At 32.3% G+C, this 22,355-nt stretch overlaps 1 protein-coding gene and 1 long non-coding RNA gene across 2 annotated transcripts; both read right to left on the reverse strand.

The window, feature by feature from the left end:
* Positions 1–4,629: 4,629 nt before the first annotated feature.
* Positions 4,630–9,981, reverse strand: LOC142633948 (uncharacterized). The gene is made up of 3 exons (XR_012844005.1): positions 5,578–9,981; positions 5,248–5,349; positions 4,630–5,031 (listed from the first exon to the last, which is right to left on the reverse strand). It is a non-coding gene; the product is annotated as an uncharacterized LOC142633948 (long non-coding RNA).
* Positions 9,982–16,494: 6,513 nt separating this feature from the next.
* Positions 16,495–20,381, reverse strand: LOC142634352 (uncharacterized). Its single transcript, XM_075808650.1, has 4 exons — positions 20,059–20,381; positions 18,916–19,541; positions 17,669–18,184; positions 16,495–16,974 (listed from the first exon to the last, which is right to left on the reverse strand). Exons 1-4 carry the CDS (start codon positions 20,324–20,326, stop codon positions 16,837–16,839), a joined length of 1,548 nt encoding a protein of 515 aa, XP_075664765.1. The 5' UTR covers positions 20,327–20,381; the 3' UTR covers positions 16,495–16,836.
* Positions 20,382–22,355: the final 1,974 nt, after the last annotated feature.

The raw sequence follows: 22,355 nt of genomic DNA on the forward strand, positions 1-22,355 counted from the left end.
TTTAGAAGAAATTTCTTTTTGCTTGTAGTGCTAGTATCTCTAAATATTTATTTGAACTTAGATTTATAAGTTATTTAGAACCAATATTTGGGCTTTAATCATTGTCACAAAATTAGCATGTAATTCAAATTATTTCGTGGGCCTAACAAAGAAGTCATGGAGAAATTATTTCAAACAAAACCTAACCTACATAACTGGCCTAAACAGAACCCAACCCATTAACAAGCCCATGATGTAGAATGGTCTGTAGACTTGTGATACTCTCTCTTCCCCTCGAATTTTCAATTTTTTCACGGTGAAGAGGCGAGTCTTTGGCTAAAAATGGTAAAAAACGGAGTTTATTATTGTTATAGGTACTGTTCAAAGTTATTTAGTAAAATGAGGAGAGAGATTGAATTTCGGCAACGATATTGCCGAAATTGCAAGAAAAAGTAGAATATGTCAGGGGAGAGAGGAAAATTGAATTTCGGTAATGAGATTACCGAAATTCTTGTCCTGCCCATACTTGCGAGCCTGCCCGTGAAGTGCCCAAAATGCTGAAATGAAAAACCAATTGTGGCAATGGCATTGCCGAAAATGGGAGGAAAAAAAAATTTGTGGCAACCAAGTTGCCGAAAATGGAGGGGGGAAAAAAAATTCTACATCCAGAACATTTTTCACAACAAATTACAGGTGGTTAATTGTTATTGGTTCAAATTTGAACCTAACACTAAGATAACTTTTTTGCTCCAATAATAACAATAAGTAACAACTTGTCATTTATGATTTGTTGTAAAAATACTGTGAAAATGTTGTGAACATATCATTTCTAAAAAAATTGTGGTGCCGAAATAGAAGGAAAAGAAAAAAAAAAGTGGCAATGTGGCAATGCCATTGCCGAAATAGAAGGAAATTTTTTTTTCCCTCTATTTCGGCAATGGCATTGCCACATTGCCACTTTTTTTTTTTTTCTTTTCCTTCTATTTCAGCTCCACGATTTTTTTTGAAATGATACATCCACAACATTTTCACAATATTTTTACAACAAATCATAAATAGCAAGTTATTACTTATTGTTATTATTGGGGCAAAAAAATTATCTTAGTGTTAGGTTCAAATTTGAACCAATAACAACTAACCACCTGTAATTTATTGTGAAAAATATTGTGGACGTAGCATCTTTTTTTTTTTTCCCTTCATTTTCGGCAACTTGGTTGCCACAATTCTTTTTTCTTTTTCTTTTTTCCTCCCATTTTCGGCAATGCCATTGCCACAATTGGTTTTCCATTTCAGTATTTTGGGCACTTCACGGGCAGGCAGGGCAGGACAAGAATTTCGGTAATGTCATTACCGAAATTCAATTTTCTCTCTCCCCTGACACATTCTACTTTTTCTTGCAATTTTGGCAATACAATTGCCGAAATTCAGTCTCTCTCCTCATTTTGCCAAATAACTTTGAACAGTACCTATAACAATAATAAACTTCGTTTTTTGCAATTTTTAGCCAAAAGACTCGTGAAGAGGCCCCTATTTTATTTCCATTTTGCTAGCCGTTTGATTTGTATTCTTCCCTCTAAACGGCTAAACCCAAAGGCACCATTGTAAACAGAGGTGGAGTTTGGATAGGCGTTTATGCGTCCGCGTTTTGTGTTTTTTTTTTTTTTTTTTTTTTTTTCCTCCAGCCGCAAGTGTTGACCCAATTTTCTGTGAACAGTGCATTCGTGCACTGTTCACGGACCCACAAATTTTACTTTTCAGCAACTTTTTCATTAAAAATAGGTCCCGCGATACTATTCACACATTTTAAAATTATTTTGCTACAGTGTTTTCAGTTTTCAGTTTTCAGCAATAAGTTCTATCCAAACGGACCCTCAGAGAGCTGTTTTTTATTTTTTTATTTTATTATATATTTTTTTTTTTGGAAGTAGCAAGGCCACAGTACACAGCAAATGTAACAGTAACAGTGCACGCCTCACTGTAATATTTTTTTTCTTTTTCTTTTTTCTTTCCTTTTTTTTTAATCACTTAGTGTATTTGGGAAATTATTATAAGCTAGTTTTTTTATATGTACTGTTTGTGGGATAATAATTTAATGTTTTTCTTCATAAATTTAAAAACATGTATAAAAGTAAAATTAAAAGCAAAGTTAACTCACATAAAAAAAAAAAAAAGTAAAGTTAACACAATAAATGATAAATAGATTCGAGAATATATATGTGCACAGTTCAATAAATTCATTATTGGGATAAAGCACATGTAAAATGGTATGCATCATAATTGAGGAATAAAATAGCTAAATAGGGTGTTTACACCATGATTTTTCTTTATGCCACTACTTGTGATTTCCATTTTTCTATTTGTAGAGTGCAATATTAGTGATTTTATAAAACAAGTTCTCAAATCTGACAAAAAAAAGTTCAATATTCGTTTAAAAGGAAGTAAGGTTTGGGTTGCTTCATTCATTCTCTCAGGGAATTTTTGTTGCTGAAATATCTAAGCTGTTTTTAAATATAAATATTAAATGTTAACATAAATTTAGATTATGAAAATTTAAAATTGTGGATTGAAATTTTATTTCTTAAAGCTTAATTCTAGAGTGTTGGAGTGGAAAGCCGGAAATAACCAACAAATGTGTATTAATTGCACTCGAGAAAATAAGATGTAGATTTGGGTTGATTTTCAACAAAAAAAAAAAAAAGAGTAGATTTGGGTTGGCTATGGATTTCGTATGAAGGATATGCTAATAATAGGATTCTGGGCATGGCGGGTCGAGATTGTAAAATGAATTGTTCAATTCTTGTATTTCTAATTGTTTCTTGTTCAAGAATCATGATGAGTACTTTAAAAGTTCAAAACTTATGCAGCTTGGTCAGGGCAAAAAATAAATTACGTACCTCAAGTCTAATATTCTTTTCCACAAGAATGCTAGGCCACACATTAAATCTGGTTTGGCAGCAATGATGGGGTTGAAAATTGCATATTCCAATATCCAATAGCTTGGTCTACCATTGCAAGTTGGCAGAAAAAAAGAAAAAAACCCTATAATGGAACTATTTAAGAAAGTAACAAATAAATTGTAAGAATAAATTGTCCCATTTAATAATGTATCCATTTGATAACTTTATGTGTATTATGGTTTAATAAGATGTTAAATATCCTTAAGACATTAGTTAGTGGAGAAATAAGTTTCCTAAGTAACTCCAACTCTGATGGGCAAGTGGAAGTTATAAATACAAATAATTTGGTCCTCTCTGTACCTCTAAAAGAGACATTCAGCTACCCTAACAGCCACACTAAATAGTTTAAAGAGTCAAGAGAAAGAAACCAATTCTATAAGAATTAAGAGCCTTTTATACTAAGACTTGGTCTTAAGAAAATTTCAGTAATAGATCAAGATAAGCTTTATAATTAATTTGTATAGTTGTGAAATCATGATAATTCAATATCGTAAAATTTATTTTATGATTGTTTATAATCTAACAACATAAAGAAAACATTTACATGTGGTATCAAAACTTGTGTTTTAGAATTATCATGTTTTCTATCAAAATATTTATAAACAATTATAATTTCTATTATTATGACGTGATTTTGGATTTGTAAAAACAATTACAGTATATTCTATACAATCATGGATCAAGTTTGGATAATATGAATTTTTTTTTTCTATTAGTAAATAAATTTGAGGTATTATGGATTTCTACTATATTTGGTTCTAGTTTATTTAATGGTTTCTTTAAAGATTAACAACTTTAATTTTTAGGTGATGTTTGGATTAGGCGTTTTGCGTCCACGTCTCAGGAGTTTCACGTTTCAGTTTTTTTTTTTTTTTTTTTCTTCCTCCTCTACATGCGTTTCTGGGGAGACAAAAGCACTGCGTGCACTATGCGTGCACTATACACGCACTTTTTTAGCAATTTTTTATTAAAAATAGGTCCCGCATTACTATTTACACATTTAAAAATTATTTTGCTACAGTATTTTCAGTTTTCAGCTGTATACAGACGAACCCTTAATATTAAAAATTCAAATCTTAAAATTGAGAATATAATATCATCTGACACTCATGAATAGTTATGGTATAAATTCTTTTATACTTTGAGATTGTCAGCTATTGTTTATTATTAATTTTTTCGCCTTGTGTTCACTTTTTACTTACAATGAATGTTGAAATGCTGAATTTAGTTTATTTAATGTTATAATAAACTACTAATATTATCAAGCCTATAACTCACTATTCTATCAAGTATTTCAGTTATGCCTTTTATGAAAAAAGGGACTTATTTGTTTCGATGTAAACATGTATAGCACAAACGTTTATATCGATATTGCTATAATGTATCCCATTAATTTAATGTTTATAAAAAGCCATTAATTTTGATTTGAAGTTTGTATTTTAATCCGTATTGGTAGTCACCAAAATGACCCAATTGAAAAGACGCATAAATAACAAGTCATATAATTGAAATTTACAGCATATTCCACATGTAAAAAATAAATGACTTTGCAAATCACAATTTTTTAGTCACAAAAATATTACGTTGGCCCAAAGATGCACCACTTTCAAGTGATTAATAAATTAGAATATAATAGTTGACGAATATTAATGGTTAAGATTGAAACGGATACCCAAATGTAACAAATCAATTTAATTATGAATATTCCATTAATTAGTCTTATTAGGTAAAAGAGAATCACTGTAATTTTATCATTAATTTTATCATAAGAATAGCGCAAAGGTAATCATGGTAATACTATTTATCATTGTTTAAACAATTGTTTCATTTTGGTTTATTGTTCCTCAGTCGATAACTCTTAGCACTAATGTAATGAGCATATATTATTACTTTGTTTGCAGTATCAATCTTTGTTTCACTACATTCCCATGCTTTGTCCATTTCCACACTAAATGAATATTGTCTAAGAATAACAATTTTGTGCCTCTAAGTTATCCATTTCTGTTTGTCTTTTGTGGTATCTTTGTTCTTCCTTTATTACTTTGCGTATTATTCCCAACACATTTGTTTTTTGCAAGACCAAGATTTAATTCACCTGAATTGCACAAAAATTTTCAAAGCTCAGGGATCTTGAGAAGTGCTTGATCTGCTACTATGAAATCTTGCTAAAAAAAATTATTTGAAGCTGGGGTTTAAATAGTACCAACAGAAACTTTTTTTTTTTAGAAACAACAGAAACATATTAACCATGTCATAAAAGGATCCTAAGTAAAAGAACCAATTTAAAAACCACGTCAGAGAGCTTGCTTACAGAATGCTTCTTGCAAAAGTTAGGGGCTTCAAATGATTGCATTTTCCAAGAATGTCGTTTCCAGAAAATGAATATTGGCTTTGAACTAAAGAAATTCTTCTCCTATTAGAAACAGATGGAGACATTGATTATATATATAAACAAGAAGTTAAGCCACACAACAACAATAATTGAATGGGAACTAATAAAGTCCTCCCACGGAATATTTATTTCCCAATTTAACTTTTATTTCCCCCTCAAAAAAAAAATTTAACTATTATAATTAAGTTCATTCCACAGTACTAGAGGACCATTTCACAAACCGAACATTAGGTAAAACAAAATACTTACAAAGATTATCCAAGGATATACTGCTGAGACCTTCTGCAGTCCTTATAAGGCGAATCTTCCTTGTAGGGTGAAACCAAATAATAAGGACTTCCATGTTACTGTCTAAATATCAAAGAGAATATATGAACAAGTACCAGATACAACCAAAGGACACTCTTAAGCTTCAACTTCCTTTTTTTTTCTTTTTTTGTGTGTGCGTGCATGTGTTGGCCTCTTAAATGGAATCTATTATTGAAACATAAGGTTGTTCCCATGATTATGTTGTATTCACCATTTTGGTGTTGCTGCATCAACACTCACACCAGTGTGGGAAACTGAAATTCAATTTAGTGTCCTTCTTATATGTATCTGACATTCCCTTGCAATTCAAACTATAAAAGATTTTCCTATTAAGAAAATTTCTCCTAACATTCCTGCCACGAATGGTACCGGTACCATGCAGCCTACAAATGCATTTTAACATCAAATATTTTATAAGTTGGTTCTAATACATTTAGTCAAACTTGGAAACCACCAAATTCCTTGACAACAAGTCAAGTTTAGAGTGAAATGAAACTTCTACCTTTAAGCAAGAATAAATATATTCAAAGTGATCAAGTGGAGATTATTCTAAAGAAAGAACCAGCAATAACTATTGATAAAGTTATAATTATTGATCTGAATAGGGGTAATAAGGATATTAAAATAGAGTTAAAATCAGCTTATTGGATGGGAACACATGCAAATGCAGTGCGTTTTTTCAGTGCTTGGCATTTGAATTCAGAAGCTATTAATTGGCATTGCATTGCTTTTACAGGTTAAGAATAATAGCATTCACCTACTCTATATTACCTTTGAGTTAATGCGATTGACCAGGTTTTGGTCCTTAGAAGTACCAATACAAACCCATACATTTATGTGAAGACTACATTTAAACTTGTGGCTAAGAAGACTAAGGTATCACTAATAACAATGTGAATCCTAATTGAAATGATAATATTGTGTTTGTTGTGGCCGAGCTTTTTAGGGATCTTTAGTTGAGGTGAACCTAATGAGGAGGGAAGTTTGATTTTGGGAGGACACTTTCCTCTCCATTAGATTGCACCCCATTCTTCAATGGGTGATCCATCAAAAGTCTCTGCCACAACAAATATGATATTCTCATCTCATAGAGGAGTCACATTTTATTGAGCAATATCATAGCCTTAGCTCTAAATGTAGCCTTAGCATAAACTTTTGAGTCATTCGCATTGTTACCTTTAAATACCAAATTCTGAGTTTCAATCACGTTAAGGTACCAAAGAGTACGTGATTGATATTGTTCTAACACTAAAAGTAATTCAAATCCTATCAATAGGTTCTAGATTTGAATGCCCAGAAAATGCCTCTTCTACATGTGGCCCTATCCAAAAACCCAACTTTAAATCCATTTTAATATACTTCTTATTCTTGTCTTTTAAAACTTTACCAATCAAGTTATTAGTTATAACAACCCTATTCTAGAAAAATCTCCAACTTTTTTTTATCTTTTTTTTTGGTGAAAAAGGAAAGATACTTAGATTAGATATTGATTAATCTGTTACAACAAAATCCAGCCGCATCAGAGGCTAGCAAATTGACCACCACAGGCGGCGGTACAACAAAAATAGCAAAAGAAAGGACTACACTTGAACCCAACTTAGCTAAAGCATCAGCACAACTTTTTTTTATCACTTTGGATATGTTGTTGCTTAAAAGAAAAAAAAGTTTGATTCCATTCTAGGCAGCTTAGGACCAACAAACTCCTATAAAACATCTGGAGTTCAAAATCTTAATGAACAAAAACTACACGAAATAAAATGCATGTGTAGAGTACCTAGTACCATTTGTGAGAGTAATGTTAGGAAAAATCTACTTACTATAAAAATCTTTCACTATTTGAACTTTGAACCATAAGACAGTGTTTAAAGTTCTAAACAACAATATAGGTGTACAGCCTATTGAAACTATCAAAATGGATTTAATGGGGAAAAAGACACACTAGCCTTTATTCTAAAGGTGAGTAAATTCTAGATAAATTATGTAACAAACTAGTAGTGTAATAACCAATGGAATTATACAAATACAAACAAAATAGTAGTGTAATTACCAATAGAATTATACAAATACATGTTCTACAGTGTTACATGTATAATCTATCCTAGGATGGCATGTGAATAATGAATAGCATGTATAATCTATTATAGGATGACATGTAAACAATTTATTTTTAAAAGGCAAGACCAAAAGGGCATAGCTAAACATGTGATCACATGACATTTACTACAAAAGTAAATTGCGTAGGGAATTAAAAGTAAAGCTTACTTCACTCCATAGCATAGCATATAGCATACCAAATGCAATTTTGCAATTCTTTTTCCCAGAGTATTTTACTTCATGCAAAAGGACACAAGGAAATAACAAGAACACAAAGGTTAAATTCCTACAAGGTGTGAAAACAAATCCATTTAACAATTTTCTTATTTTTTAAGGAATTATATTTTTGCAAAATAAAGATTGAAAATGCATTTTTGTGACCTCAAGGGCCTTTGTGCATTTTTAGGAAATTTTAGGGCTCAAAAGGTAATTTTGGAAGAGAAAAGGGTCAAAAACATAATTTTATAAAAGTTGGAGGTTAAAAATATAAATTGAAAAGGTTTGGGGTTGAAAACATAATTTTGAAAAATCTGGAGGGTTAAAATGTAATCTTGGAAAGTGTTGAGCTCAAAATATAATTGGTGAAAGCTTAAAGGCCAAAACATGATTTTGTGAAAATTTGGGGTGGAAGTATAATTTCAGATTGCGCTTAGGATTGAGAGTGAGTTTAATTGCAAGTGGGCTAAAGGCTTTTATTTAAATGGGGCTACTAATTTCACTTGGGCTTTGTGTGTAGATTTGGTGGAGTTGCTGTAGCTAAAGGGGATAAGGTTTTGAGTGTGTGTTGGGTTTCAGTTGGGCCTAAGAGACTGAGCCTATTTTGTACACACACAAATTGGGCTTTGATTCACAAATTGATTCAATCCTTACCTTAATTAAAATCCTCCCCACTAACCACAACCTAGATAATCTCCAATGGCCAATGAAATTCAGCCACCTCACCTAGCCATATCTCCCTAATCTCTTTATTTCTATTTCTATTTCTATTTCTATTTCTATTTTAAAACCCCATCAGATTAAAATCCTAATCTCTTTCTCACAATCTCATCAGCCATCTCCAACTCTCTTCCTCTCTTCACGGCAGAGCCTCCATGGCCATGGCCGAAGCCTCTTGGCTGGACCTCCATGCCACCACCTTGAGCCACATGAACTACCAACCGTGGTGGCTCTCTCCCTCTCCATTTCAAAGTGGGTTTCTCTATGAGTGTGAATCTGTGCATGTGCATTGAATTTGGGACCTCGGGGTTTATTTAAAATGGGTATTTTCTGTGTGTGTTTGGTTTAGGGTCTTGGGGTTTCGGGTTTTCTTTGGCCGTGTTTGTATGCTTGTGGGCTCTATGGTGTAGCCGTGTGTGTCTTGTGTTCATGTATGTGAATGACAGTGAGCTTTTGTGTTACAAAAAAAATGCATGCTTGTGCGAATAAACAATAAATATGATACGTATGTGTGCACAAATCTAGGTATTTGAACACGTAGAGGTTAGGAATCATTGCACAGATTGAAAGTAAAATGCTATGGAAAAGGTTGAGTGTTACCTCCCTTGTTTTCTTGTTCATTACCCTTTGTTTCTTTAGCTATCTAAGATGCTATGTTTCTGTGCTCTGTTGATAGCTGAAAAAGGAATAAACTTTTGGTTACACTTTGAACTAAAATTGGAAAAGAAAAGAAAAATGAGGGTGAGAATAGAGTGAGAAAAAATTATTGGTTTTAGTGTTTGTTGTTGTGGTTTTGGGTTCTGTTTCTGGAGTTTTGGAGGGTTGGTCTGGTTGTGGTGGAAGGTTGTTGTTGTTTTGTGTTTGTAGTTGCTGTTGTTGTTGGTTGTTGTTGAGAATGGTTGTTGAAGGTTTCTGGCATATATGAAAAAGAAGGGATTTTTTTTGGTCCTCTGGATTTGTTTTTCTTTGGTTTCTCTGGGTTTACTTTTGGGGTTGTTGGGTTTGTTTCTTTGAGATTTTGAAGGTGTTAATGGGGTTGTTTTGGTGCTTTGAGGAAATAGCTGTGGGTTTGTTTCTTTGAGAGTTTGAAGGTATTGAGTGGTTGTTTTGGTGCTTTGAGGAGACAGCTGATTGATTGGGAAAAGAGACTGTGTTAGTCTAGAGTAGGTGTAGAAAATGAGAGACTGATTTTTGGGGGTTTTGGAAGTAGAAAATGAGGGATGTAGGAAGTTGAAAACCAAAAGGTGAAGGGCTAAGGTCCAGATTTTGGTGTGAGCCGTGTGATATTGGTGGATTTCAGCCGTGTGAGTGGTTTGCTCTGGGTAGGAGAAACTAGGAAGTGAGCCTTTTATACTGGGTCTTTAGGGTTTGAGGGGGTGGTTTTAGCAATAGGACCATTACCTCTACAGTAGATTAAAACTTGATCAGCCCAGTGCGCTTAAGGAACCAGGAAATTTGGACTTAAATAAATCACAATAAAATTTGACATGATCATTAATTAAAAAAATGAACTTGATCTCCAAATAAATCACATGTATAAACTGCTAAAATTAAAGGACCAAATATGACGAAGTAATAAGACCCAAATAAAAACAAGATAAGTAATTTATAAAAATCAATTAAACTCCTTTATCAATTTATATACATGATAGTTAATGGGATGCTCAGTAAAAGAGACATCAAATAGAATTACTTAATACCAATTTTCCATTAGAAATCATACTAAAATTTTAAGTTTTATTGATAAAAAGCATAATGGATAATTTCCTTAATTAAGTAATATCGCAATTAATTCAAACCTAATTTTCACACTATGCGCAATCAAATTACACGGAAGTTCATAGTTTTAAATATAGTACCAAGATTTATCCAATTACATTGTTAGATTTTAATTAATTCAATTAAATTTATTTAGCCTCATAAAAATGGATAAGAATCAACAAAAAAAAAAATACAAGGTTTAACTATTAAAACAATAAAACCTTTAATTTAAAGCCAAAAAAAAAAAATCAAAATTTAGAACTAGACAAAATATGATATCAACCGTGAGAGTCAAAAACAATCAACAACTTTGCATTGAGATTGTAATAAAATCTACACAACTAATTTCTAAAAGGAGAGAAATGATCCACAATGAAAAATCTAAGCAACAAATTATAGATGAAAAGTGACTGAATCAAACATATATATATGCATGGAAATGAAATTCCCTTAATACATGGGGTAGATTCTATAACTAAAAACCCTCAAAACTATCTCTCTCTATTCTTTTTCTCTCTCTTGTTCTTGTATACACTTCTTCTCTCTAATTTTCTCAACCTCCCTCTCTCTTGCCCCCCCCCCCCTCCTTTTATAGTCATTTTCCCCTCTTCTCTCTTTTTCTAGCCCCAATCCGATTTCAAGAATATTTGTCTCATCCATCCTCTACTCTACCATCTTTTGATCATGAAGGAGAACTTTTGGGGATTTTTTTTTTTAATTTTATTATTTAGGCTAGTCATTCACTATTGAATGTAACTAACATTAGATGAGAGGCCTCATTAATGAGGAGGTGATTGATGCATTGGTTCTCATGTCCTCTTTGTCGTGTCTCTTAGGGTAAGTTTGAATAAAGGGAGACACCGAAGAGGGTTCTGCATGTCACCTTAGTAATTGACCTCAGGGAAGGAAGATGTTACGGATTTCCACGGTGGTAGGCCTAGATGGCTTCTTTCTACTTAGTAGGCTATTTTACTTACCACCATACTCTAGGCTAGGCCCATCTCTTAGGTTGGTTTCTTGGGCCTCTGTCCTTGGGCATAGCTTGCAGTCATCCCTCACATCAACAACTATAAAAAACAACTGCTACAAACTTAAAAACCAATAAGAAAAAGAATCTAATAAAGAAGAAAAATGACCAATACTGGCTTGCTTGGTGTATTTGTCACACAAGGCAACACAGTAATACTTTATGTGTTTATGTGGAATGACTGTGTTTATAATGTTTATCATATTGATGAATTTTGACTTTTATAATGATTTTTATAAGCCTATTTAGACTTCATGTATATTTGTCTTTAAATGATGAGTAATGCTAGAAATACAAACTTTTTACAAATTTTTTTATAAACAACTAATGTGGTGAGTGGTTATTATTTAATGATAAAATGATATAAATAGTGGGGTTAGATGAAAACCAATAAGAAGTTGGCCGCACAAATACTTTGTAAAAATATTGTAAAATAATTTGTAGCTGTAACATTACTCTTAAATTATATGAACCAATATCACAGTTCACATTAAATTTTTTGTTTTTTTTAGAAACTTTAAATTTGTTGTTTGATCTCTCATGATCTAGGCATGTTTTTAAGGATTGAAACTTTCATTAATGAGTCATTGAATACAAATTACGAGCCTAATTAGAGGCTGAGAAACAATTAATGGTATTCTATTAAATGTACAAAGTTTACTACGTGGACATATATGAGACTATTCATGTGTTTTATTTTAAATGAGTTACATGAATCATTAAAGTATTTATGTAACTAAAATTACATATGAATGATCTCTTCAGTCATCACATAATTAGTTGGAGCAAGATAATTTGAAACATGTGTGAAGCCAAAATTATTCCTTATTGACTAACTAATTTTTGTTGAGAGAAAATTAAGCTATGTTTGGTAACAGTTTTTGTTTTCTATTTTCAAAAACTTATTTTTAGAAATATAAAGAAAAAACAATTTTCTTGTATTTTTGAAATCAAACACATGTTTGGTTAGTTGAAATTAAAAAAAAAAAAAAATTGAAGAAAAAAATAGAAAATACTAAAATGTGTTGTTATTAGGATTTGTACTCTAATGCTAACTCATTAAATGAAACAGATTTATTAAATTAAATGCGTATTTTCATTAACTTTTGAAAATTATAAACTGAAAACAACATTTTGCATGTTTTCAGTTTTCTTCACAAATTGAGTTTTGAAAACAGCTTTTGTTTTTTGTCCATTTTGAGTTGCCAAACAAGTTTTTTAGTTTAAAAAATATAAAATTGTTTTTTAAAACAAAAAATAAGGTGAAAAAAAAGTTACCAGACATACCCCTAGTTTTTGTTTTAACCTATGGAACCCACTAAAAAGGTTATATAGGAAGAAAAAAAAATGATATAAAAATTACTTTATGGAAACTCTTAGCATACAATATGCTACTTCTTTTCAAAGACCAAATTATCATTTCTTTTTTTGATAAATTGGAATGAAAAAGAACAACTAACAGGAATACAAGATATCAGGACACAGCCTGTTGAAAACCATCCATTGGCAATCAACCTCAACAAGAGGAATTAAGTCCACATATGGCCAATCATGAATAACAAAGTTCATAGTTTGACTAAGTCCTAGACTAGCTAAGCGATCAGCACACCTATTGCCTTCTCGATAGCTATGTTTGATGCATACGTCCGTGTTGAGTTTCACCCAACCCGAGTTAGGTTTTTCCCATCTAACTTGTCTGGTAACCATACGGTTGTTACACCTTGGTTGAGTAACATACAACATATATTCCATAGCTTGAGATGAAATCACCTTGGCAAGGCTTGGATTAACTCCTTTGCTATTGAAGACAGTCTGATTCCTATGTTTCCATAAGGACCAGATGGCAAAAGGAAAGAGGATGTGCCAAGGAATGCCTTTTATCTGACCAAATTATCATTTACTCATACCTAATACCACCAATTAAATCACATTACCATATGCCATTGACACAATACCATATTATATCACAAAACATAGACACGATCTTTAATGTTATTTCTACTGAGACCACACATACATCCTCAAGATGAACCACAATACCCATGAAAAAAAATAAAGATGAACCACAGTTAGTTAACGTGTGTGGACACTGTCACATGATGCTTTTCAAAAGGGTCTTGGAAAAGAAAATTGTTTCAAAAGTTTGTCTTGAAAATCATGAATTTTTTAAAAAAATGTGAGGAGTCATAACTTATTTTTGATTTTTTGAAAGGGAAAAACAAAGTAAGAAATAAAAACCATTTTTATTTAGAAAATAACCCAATGATTTAAATGGTCTAGGACAAATTTGAGGGTTAGATTCCGTTGTGAGAAGGTGTGAGGCACCCACACACGTTAGAATTATTCACCGATCTCTACTAAGTAAGTAAAGGTGTTTTCATTTATCTCATCCCTTCACCTATGTGTGTGTGTGCGTTTCTCAAAAAAAAAAAATTATTTCATCAAATCAAGCTAGTAGTAAATGTTTTAGCATGGTAGCCTAAAACTAAATTGAGAAATAATAGAAATAATGCAATAATGAAATTAACCAGTGCGAGTAGTTAAAAGAAAATAATTTTTTTTACTAGAAGTATCTCTAAATAGTTATTTGGAGTTAGATTTATAAGTTATTGTATCAAAAAAAAAAAAAGATTTATAAGTTATTTAGAACCAATATTTGGGCTTTAATCACTATCACAAAAATAGCGTGTGATTCAAATTTGTTCGCGGGCCTAAAAAGAAGTCCAGGAGCAATTATTTCAAACAAAACCTAACCTACATAACTAGCCTAAACAGAACCCAGCCCATTATCAGGCCTACGGTGTAGAATGGTCTGTAGACTTCTGATACTCTTACTCTCTCCCCACAACGCCAAGGTACCATTTGAAAGGGAGAGATGTTTTTTTGTTTGACGCAACAAGGTAACAGTGAACAAAGTTTCACTTCAAATTATTTTGTTCGGCAACAGTACAGTGCAAATGTAGCAGCAACAGTTCACGCTCCATAGTACAATGCTAATTTATTTCATTATTTTTTTTGTCTTCTGTTTTTATGGGAAATAATTATAAGCTCTTTTTTTTTTTTTGAGAATGAGGAAATAATTATAAGCTGGTTCACTATAATTTTTTTTTTGGAGTCAAGAAGTTAGGTAAAGTAATTTTTTCCCTTACTCTTGTGTTTGTGTTTGTGTTTGTTTCTCAAAAATAAAATAAAATAAAATAAATTCAACTAAAGATCAATCTACTTATTTTATTTATCTTTTAGCTTTTGTACTTTTAAAGAAAAAAAAAACTTTTAGTAAAAAGGTATATAACTTGTTTCCAAAAGAACAAAAGAGTCAAACGTTCTTTTAAGAGGACAAGAAATAAAATGAAGATTTCTGCATATTTTTTGAAATTGAGAGTTTGATAAAAGTAGACGTGAAGAAAGATTGAATGATAAAATAAAAATTATGAATAAAAGTAAAATTAAAAGCAAAGTTAATACAATAAATAATAGATTGATTTGAGAGTTTATGAGCATGGTTCAATAAATTTATTATTGGGATGAGGTAAGTGTAAAATGGTACGCATCATAATTGAGGAATAAAATAGTCAAATAGGGTTTTTACATTATGGTCTTATTTATGTCACTGCTTATGATTTTTATTTTGCTATTTTGGGGTCCGGTTATTGTGTACTCTTAAGGCACACGTTAACCCATCTATTTTTGGAAAAAAAAATTTGAAAATTTTGAAAAATGTCAAAACTTTTTTAATTTCGAGAAAAAATTTTCAAAAATAATAAATTATTGTATGCCCTTAGAGCACACATTAGCATAATCCTTTGTAAAATGCAATGTTAGTTATTTTATAAAACAAGTTCTCAAATTTCAAAAACAAAAAACTCAATAATTATTCGTTTAAAAGGAAGTAAGGTTTGGGTTGCTTCATTCATTCTCTAAGGGATTTTTTGTTGTTGAAATATCTATGCTATTTTTAAATATAAATATTAAATGTTAACATAAATTTAGAAAATGAGATGTTTCGCTAACTTTAGGCATGGGTTTAAGGTGCTGGGTTTTGGACATGGATGGGTCAAGAAGTTGGGCATGGGCTTGAGTCCAGGGTGCTACGTGGGTCTACCACTTGGTTGGGCTATTTGAGTTGGAGTTTCTGGGGTAGCGGGCTTATTGGGTTTGTAGTTTTGTTTGAGCTGTATAAGTAGATTTGGGTTGGGTATGGATTTGGTTTGAAGGATATGGTAATAATAGAATTCTGGGCATGGCGGGTCGAGATTGTAAAATGAATTGTTCAATTCTTGTATTTCTAATTTGTTCTTGTTCAAAGAGTCATGAGTACTTTGAAATTTCAAAACTTAAGCAGCTTGGTCAGGGCAAAAAATAAATTACGTACGTCAAGTCTAATATTCTTTTCCACAAGAATGTTAGGCCACACATTAAATCTGGTTTGGCAGCAATGATGGGGTTGAAAATTGCATATTCCAATATCCAATAGCTTAGTCTACCGTCTACCTTTGCAAGTCGGCAGGCCAAAGAGAAAACAAACAAGAGCCTATAATGGAACTAATTGAGAAAGTAATGAAGAAGTCCTCAAATGAAAGAAAACCCCAATTATTACTCAATAAAATCTTTTTTTTTTAATTCTAAATATTACTCAGTAAAATATTTAAAATAGTAGATGAAAATTTGGGCTATTAATTACCTTGTAGAAGTATTAACTAAGCCCCTTTTCTCACTAAAACCTAACTGTACATATTACAAATTTAAAAAGAGATGTTATACAAAAAAAAAAATTTAATAGTCTTTATGCATCATAAAGAATGAAAAAAAAAATCCTAACTTAAAAATATTATATTGAAAGTTAATAGCATCAATAGTTTAATCATATCAGGATTCAGGTTGTAATCTTCACTTTTTGCCTGAATAATAGCAGCGATAGTTATGTTTCCTTAGTACAGCCATTAGCCCAGTTAACTCGAGATATTAACTCCATCAATTTAGTTGTTATTTGGTACTTAGCTCGGTAATCGACATAGGGTAGTTGACGCAGTAACCATCGATACTAAGGAATCACCTTTCATAAAAGAAAAGGCCTCTTTGTTGACGCAAGATGGAGCCATAAGCTTAAGAAAGTTAAATCATGAAATCAAAGGCTTAACTAACGTAGCCTATGATCAAATCAATGCCCAAAATTAAAATAAGTACAAAGAAGGTCCATTGCTAAACGCAAGAAAAAATTATATTTTGTCGATTAGCCAGAGCTCCTTCCAATTGAAAAAGAAGATATGACTTGCCAGAAAAAATGACAATTCAAAGATTTTTGCAGAGTCTTCTATAAATTCTACCCTTCGGGTAAAGTCTATTCAAGTCTCTAATAATCTTCATTGTCTTGGTGTTTTGCTTCAATACCTTTGTCTCTTAGGTACAAGGATGTCGAAGTCACTAACAGTCCATTCAGCAACTTGATCTGGGTCTTTAAATATTTCAGTTCCCAAATCAACAGACATCCATTGCCTCCTAGCTGGAGGAGTACCAGGATCCTGCAAATGAAGGTTTTATAAATATGGTTAGCATTTAATCCTCAAGAATCATAACCATATGGAGAATGTATGACATTCTAATATTATTCTGTTCTTCACCTCTGTTTCCTCCAAAAGCAAATGGACCAATTAATATTTGATAACAATCTAGCTAGTACCACTCAGAACATTAGGAAAACTTTTGGAGCCAATTCATTAATGTGCATTTCTATCTACCTAAATGAACTTGCATACGAGAAAAAAAGTACAAGTTTTACAAATTTTTATTTTGTAATTGCTCTAAAGTAATTTTCATTCCCTTGGAAAAAAAGGGGTAAAATACTATTTTAGCTTTTAAATTATACTAAAAGTTTGTTTTACATTCCTAAAATTTAAAAAAATTTATTTTGTCATCCCTAAATTATTGAAAAGTTTGGCTTCGTCCTAAACTAATAATATGTTTTATTTATGTCATAAAACTTTTAAAAAACAAATTTTTTTATCCCTAAACTATTGAAAAGGTTCTTTTTTTAATCCCTAATTTTGTCTCTAAACTATTGAAAAAACTACAAAGTTCATGAATGAAAAAAGAAATTTTTTTTTTTAAGTTTAGGGATGAAAATCAAACTTTTGGTAAAGTATAGGAACCAAAATAGTATTTTACCAAAAAAAAAAAAAAAAACAAACAAATGGGTGAACAAGGAGAAAATCGAACCTGGTAAAAGAAAAGTGATTGTGACAACCTCCCAACATCAAGTTCCCATGTCCTTGGATCCCCAATCCAGCCCTCCCCTTGCTTAGTAGGGTACCCATACTCACCCCAAACTGGGTGTGGCAAAATCTGCAATATCTCTTGAGGCTGAGGATTGCTATATGGATCACACAAACTGTAAGGTGCCTCAAGATGCTCTGCATTTCCTGGTGAGCAATGCAAGTGATAAGCTGCATAAGGAAAGTTGGTAGTATCATTTCGATGAATGCGTGTCCCATTGGGGAATGTGTGGTAAGGTGGGCATGCATTGAGGTTGTTTGCTTGGCACCATGCGTTTGCATTTGGATTTATGATCATTTCACTGTATCGGGTGACATCTGAAGTAACATCGCCATCACATGGCTTGCCATTGTTCTTCCAACAACTTCCAATGTCTAGTAGGTAGAATTGGCTACTAGGACCACCACCTTTAATCACATTCAAGGTGAACCTCACCTTAAAATTAGGTGATTCCGGGATCTGCATAGTTAATATATTAAGTATAGTATTAAGATGTTATCCATTATAAATAAATATATTTTATGAACTTACATTAAACGTTATATATTTAAAAGTAAATCCAATTTCATGTTATTTAAATAATGTGACATTTTCTATATTATCAAATTCAAGAAATAAAATCTTAACCATGTAATGTACTATCTCTATTTCAAATGAAATAGAAAGGGTTAGCGTATGTATAGGCCCAACGGGCTTGGCTCCTATGTACTTTACTTGTCTTGCACACATATTCTGCATCTATAAAGGCAGTCTCTTGCACTTTGATTGACAAAGAAAAGATAATACACATTCCGTCCCTCTCCTTTCTTTTACCTTATATTCAACAAAGAGGATCCTATTTCACATTAACCAAATACACATCCGCATTAATGTTTTACTTTCAAAGAAAGCTGACAGAGGGGGGCATGATATAGAGAGCTTTTGAAAAGACCTACACAAGACGTCTATAAGTCAAACTTATATTCCTACCAACTTTAGGTAAACCATATTAATTCTTGGGCATATTTTCAACTTTCTGCTAATCACCAAACTTAGTAATTAACTAATCATCATTCAAGGAATGACCTAAGAGCTCGATGGAACATAGTAACAGAACTGAGTTAATTAGTAACCTACCTAGCAATGAGTAATTTAAAGGGGACACTCCAATTGATTAGATTATCTAGAAGTTAAAAGAAAGAGTTACTTACAATTTTAGACATTCCTCTGGTAGGATAATGGTACCCACCAGATAATCCATGAGTGGCATCTGATCTCAAGTAAAGCATCAACCAAGGATACTTTGTTGAAGTCCTCAAGATATTATGGAATACCCAACTACTTCCCTTTCCAAGTTCCTTCTCCCAAGTTACTGAATGGTAAGATATATTCCCCACCAAACCCTTACTCAAATCTGCATCCAAGTCCCATGACCCATAAAACCTTCCCTTAAGAGTACTCATATTAGGCCCTTGCAATGTGGTATAGTCATGATAAATGGTCGGTTGGTTCATGCACCCTTTTCCAAAGCAAGGGAACCCTTTATCAGGGCCAAAAGGGCCAACTTTTTGGCCATTCTTCGGGCATTTGGCAGCAAAAGTGTCCATGTTGCCACTCTTTAGCATGATCATCCAAAACTGCCATGGTTTTGGGGTGTCTTCAACCTCACATTTAGATCCCAAATAGAGTTCTTTCGCAGCAGCGTAAACGTCTACATTGGAAAGGGCATTTGGTTGCAATCCAAGAAAAGGGTCTCCAACCCCTAGATTGTTGTCTTTATCCGTGACTCTGTGGACCAATATATAGGGTATAAAATTGCAGAGGGAGCAGTTTTGTTCTGCAGGGATAAACAAAAATTAACTAAAAATCTCAACTATATATAATTTATAAATAATTGTATCTTCTGGGTTTGGAAAAAAAAAAAATGTGAATTTCAACTGAATATGGTTAGTCTAAAATTATCTCGAACACAAAAATCAGAAAGCCCAAGTGCAAAACTAGTACCAGCAATAATCAACCAGTATTTTATTGATGCTATCATACCAAAATCCTAACACAACATAACTTTTTACACTAGGAAGAATAATAAAAAAAGAGCCATTGGCCAAGACATAAAGAAATAAATATGAAACTATACATTACCAATGTAACTGTACACTATTACAGAAATAAAAATATGATAGGAAAGACACTTTTTTTCACAGACCAACAAAGAAAAAAGAGAAGAAAAGAAAAGAGAAAAAAAACCATGAACTTAACTGTGTTGGAAAGAAAGAAAAATAGATTAGACAGTCGTGTTTCATCCAGAAGGAGATGAAGAGGGAAAAACAAAAACAGAACAAGGCCAAGCTAACCTTTTGCCGGTGGAGAAGCCGTGTATATGTCAAAGCAATCAGCAGCCCTTGGACTGCCCATGTGAGGAGCTTCTTCGCCAACTTCATTGCATTGGTTCCATGACTCTATCGCCAACCTTAGGCCATCTCTTCTCATTCCAGGATCACCCACAGCCGAGACATACTCACTTTCAGAACCATTCACAAACAAAACACACGTAGAGAAAACCACAACCAGAGTAAAAGCAAAAAGAAAAGCACATGGGTTTTTCGTGTGCTTATTAGCCATTGATGATAAAAGCTTGATAAATAATGCTTCCTTGCCTAAGTTTGCTATATAAGCATGAGTATTGAAATTATGAAAGATAAAGTTTTGTTTTTTTAATATTTAATTTTTTATGTTACTCTGTTTTTTTTAAAAAAGGAAATTGCTTTGTACATAATTCATACTTTCCCAATATTGCATGGAACGTATTTTATTATTATATTAAAAACAAAAAGTATTTTATTCTTATATGCCAACTTTTGTGATGATATTAAGGGGTAAGGGGCTGCATTGCAGCACAGCATTATGTCATTTAAAATATCCAAAAATATTCTTATCTTACTGTATGATTGTTTGGTGTACATTCCATTTCAGCTGGTTGAGTCGGTAGGTACTTTTATAATTTTCACTTTCGTTAAACTCTCTTTCCTACGAGAAAAGAAAAGGACAAAACTGAAGTTTCCTCCCAATGGTCTTGAAAGAAAAAGTGCTTTAATTTTGTATAAACTTGTAGAGGATGAAAAAAACAGTGCTATAATTGTTTAGACACATCGCACAATCTTATGGTTATGCTGTGGAATGGAATTTAGCTGCTTAACAAGGAACTTGTTACTTGAGTGACACAAGCACCCTCTTAATCACCAGATTACAAGGTTATATATAGGCAAATACCAACATTTTGAATTCAAGAAAAACCTCGATTTGGTACATTAATACAACTATGGCCAAAATCATATATATATATATATATATATATATATATATATATAGAGAGAGAGAGAGAGAGAGAGAGAGAGAGAGAGAGAGAGAGAGAGAGAGAGAGAGAAGTTGGGTTTAAGTAACATTTGGTATAATTTTAAGTAATATTTCACCACTTAATAACTTGTTATTGAATTCATATTTTGTAGAATCCTGTGGGGGGTCCGAGGACCGAAGATGAATAAATCAAGGACTAGTTGCATAAATCAACTCGAAGAAGTAGATAAACTCCAAGGATTCCGTTAACCCGAGGATGGAAATAGAAGCATGGACATTTAGTATCTTATGAAGGACTAGGGAGGCGGGAAAGAACCATAATGGGGGTAAAGGATATGAGAGAAAGCTTCTTGAAAGAGATACTTTCCATCTCCGCATTGAATGCCCTACACCAACCATATCAGTTGCATTAATGTGAAAATAACACCTGAATAGTAACTTTATAACTAGCAATCCCTTCTACCACCTTCATCAGAGTTTTGATGGAACAAGTGTCCCGAGAAATGCCTTGAAGCATACTGGTGGAGGGTTAGGATGCAAGGAGGGAGGATATAAAATGAACGGAGCACCCAGAAATAAGGATGAACAATTTTCTGTAAGAAACAAAGAAACAAGGAAGTGAACAGTGTATTACTTGGATTAGAACTTGTAACATTCATATATAAGAAATTAATTCTCGAACTAACCGGAGGAGAGTATTATTTTCAGTCATTACTTAAATTCCACTTCTCTATCATTCTAGTCTCTTCGGCCATACATCAGGGTTTAGCTTAGAATTGCACTTAAAGTGTTTTCTCACTCTCTAGAAATTCTATTGTTTAAGCTTGGTGTAAAGGAAAATATACTATTGTTCTTAGTGGGCTTGAGCCTTTATTTTCTGAGCACATACAAATCCTATTATTGGATTATATGTTCTATATGTTCTTAATATGCATGCCAATTTTCAAGTCAATTAGATGTTATTTACCATTCAATTCCTAAACTCATCTTTTTATACATTATTTTAAACAATATAAACTTGAATTTAAATAATTGATTGATAATATGACTATTGATCTTTAATCATCTTAAAATTTTGCAAGCATGAAGAATATAAGAAGATAATGTAATCAAATAGTGAATTTATCAAAATTCGCATTCAATTAAAAAAATATTGAGTTGTGTTATATTATTTGAAGTTACACTAAATATAACTTGAACCCATCTCTCTCTCTCTCTCTCTCTCTCTCTCTATATATATATATATATATGGTTGGGTTAAAGTTACATCTGGTGTAACTTTAAGCAATATTACATT

Source organism: Castanea sativa, chromosome 5 (genome assembly GCF_040712315.1).
Source record: "Castanea sativa cultivar Marrone di Chiusa Pesio chromosome 5, ASM4071231v1".
In the NCBI taxonomy this organism is placed as follows: domain Eukaryota; kingdom Viridiplantae; phylum Streptophyta; class Magnoliopsida; order Fagales; family Fagaceae; genus Castanea; species Castanea sativa.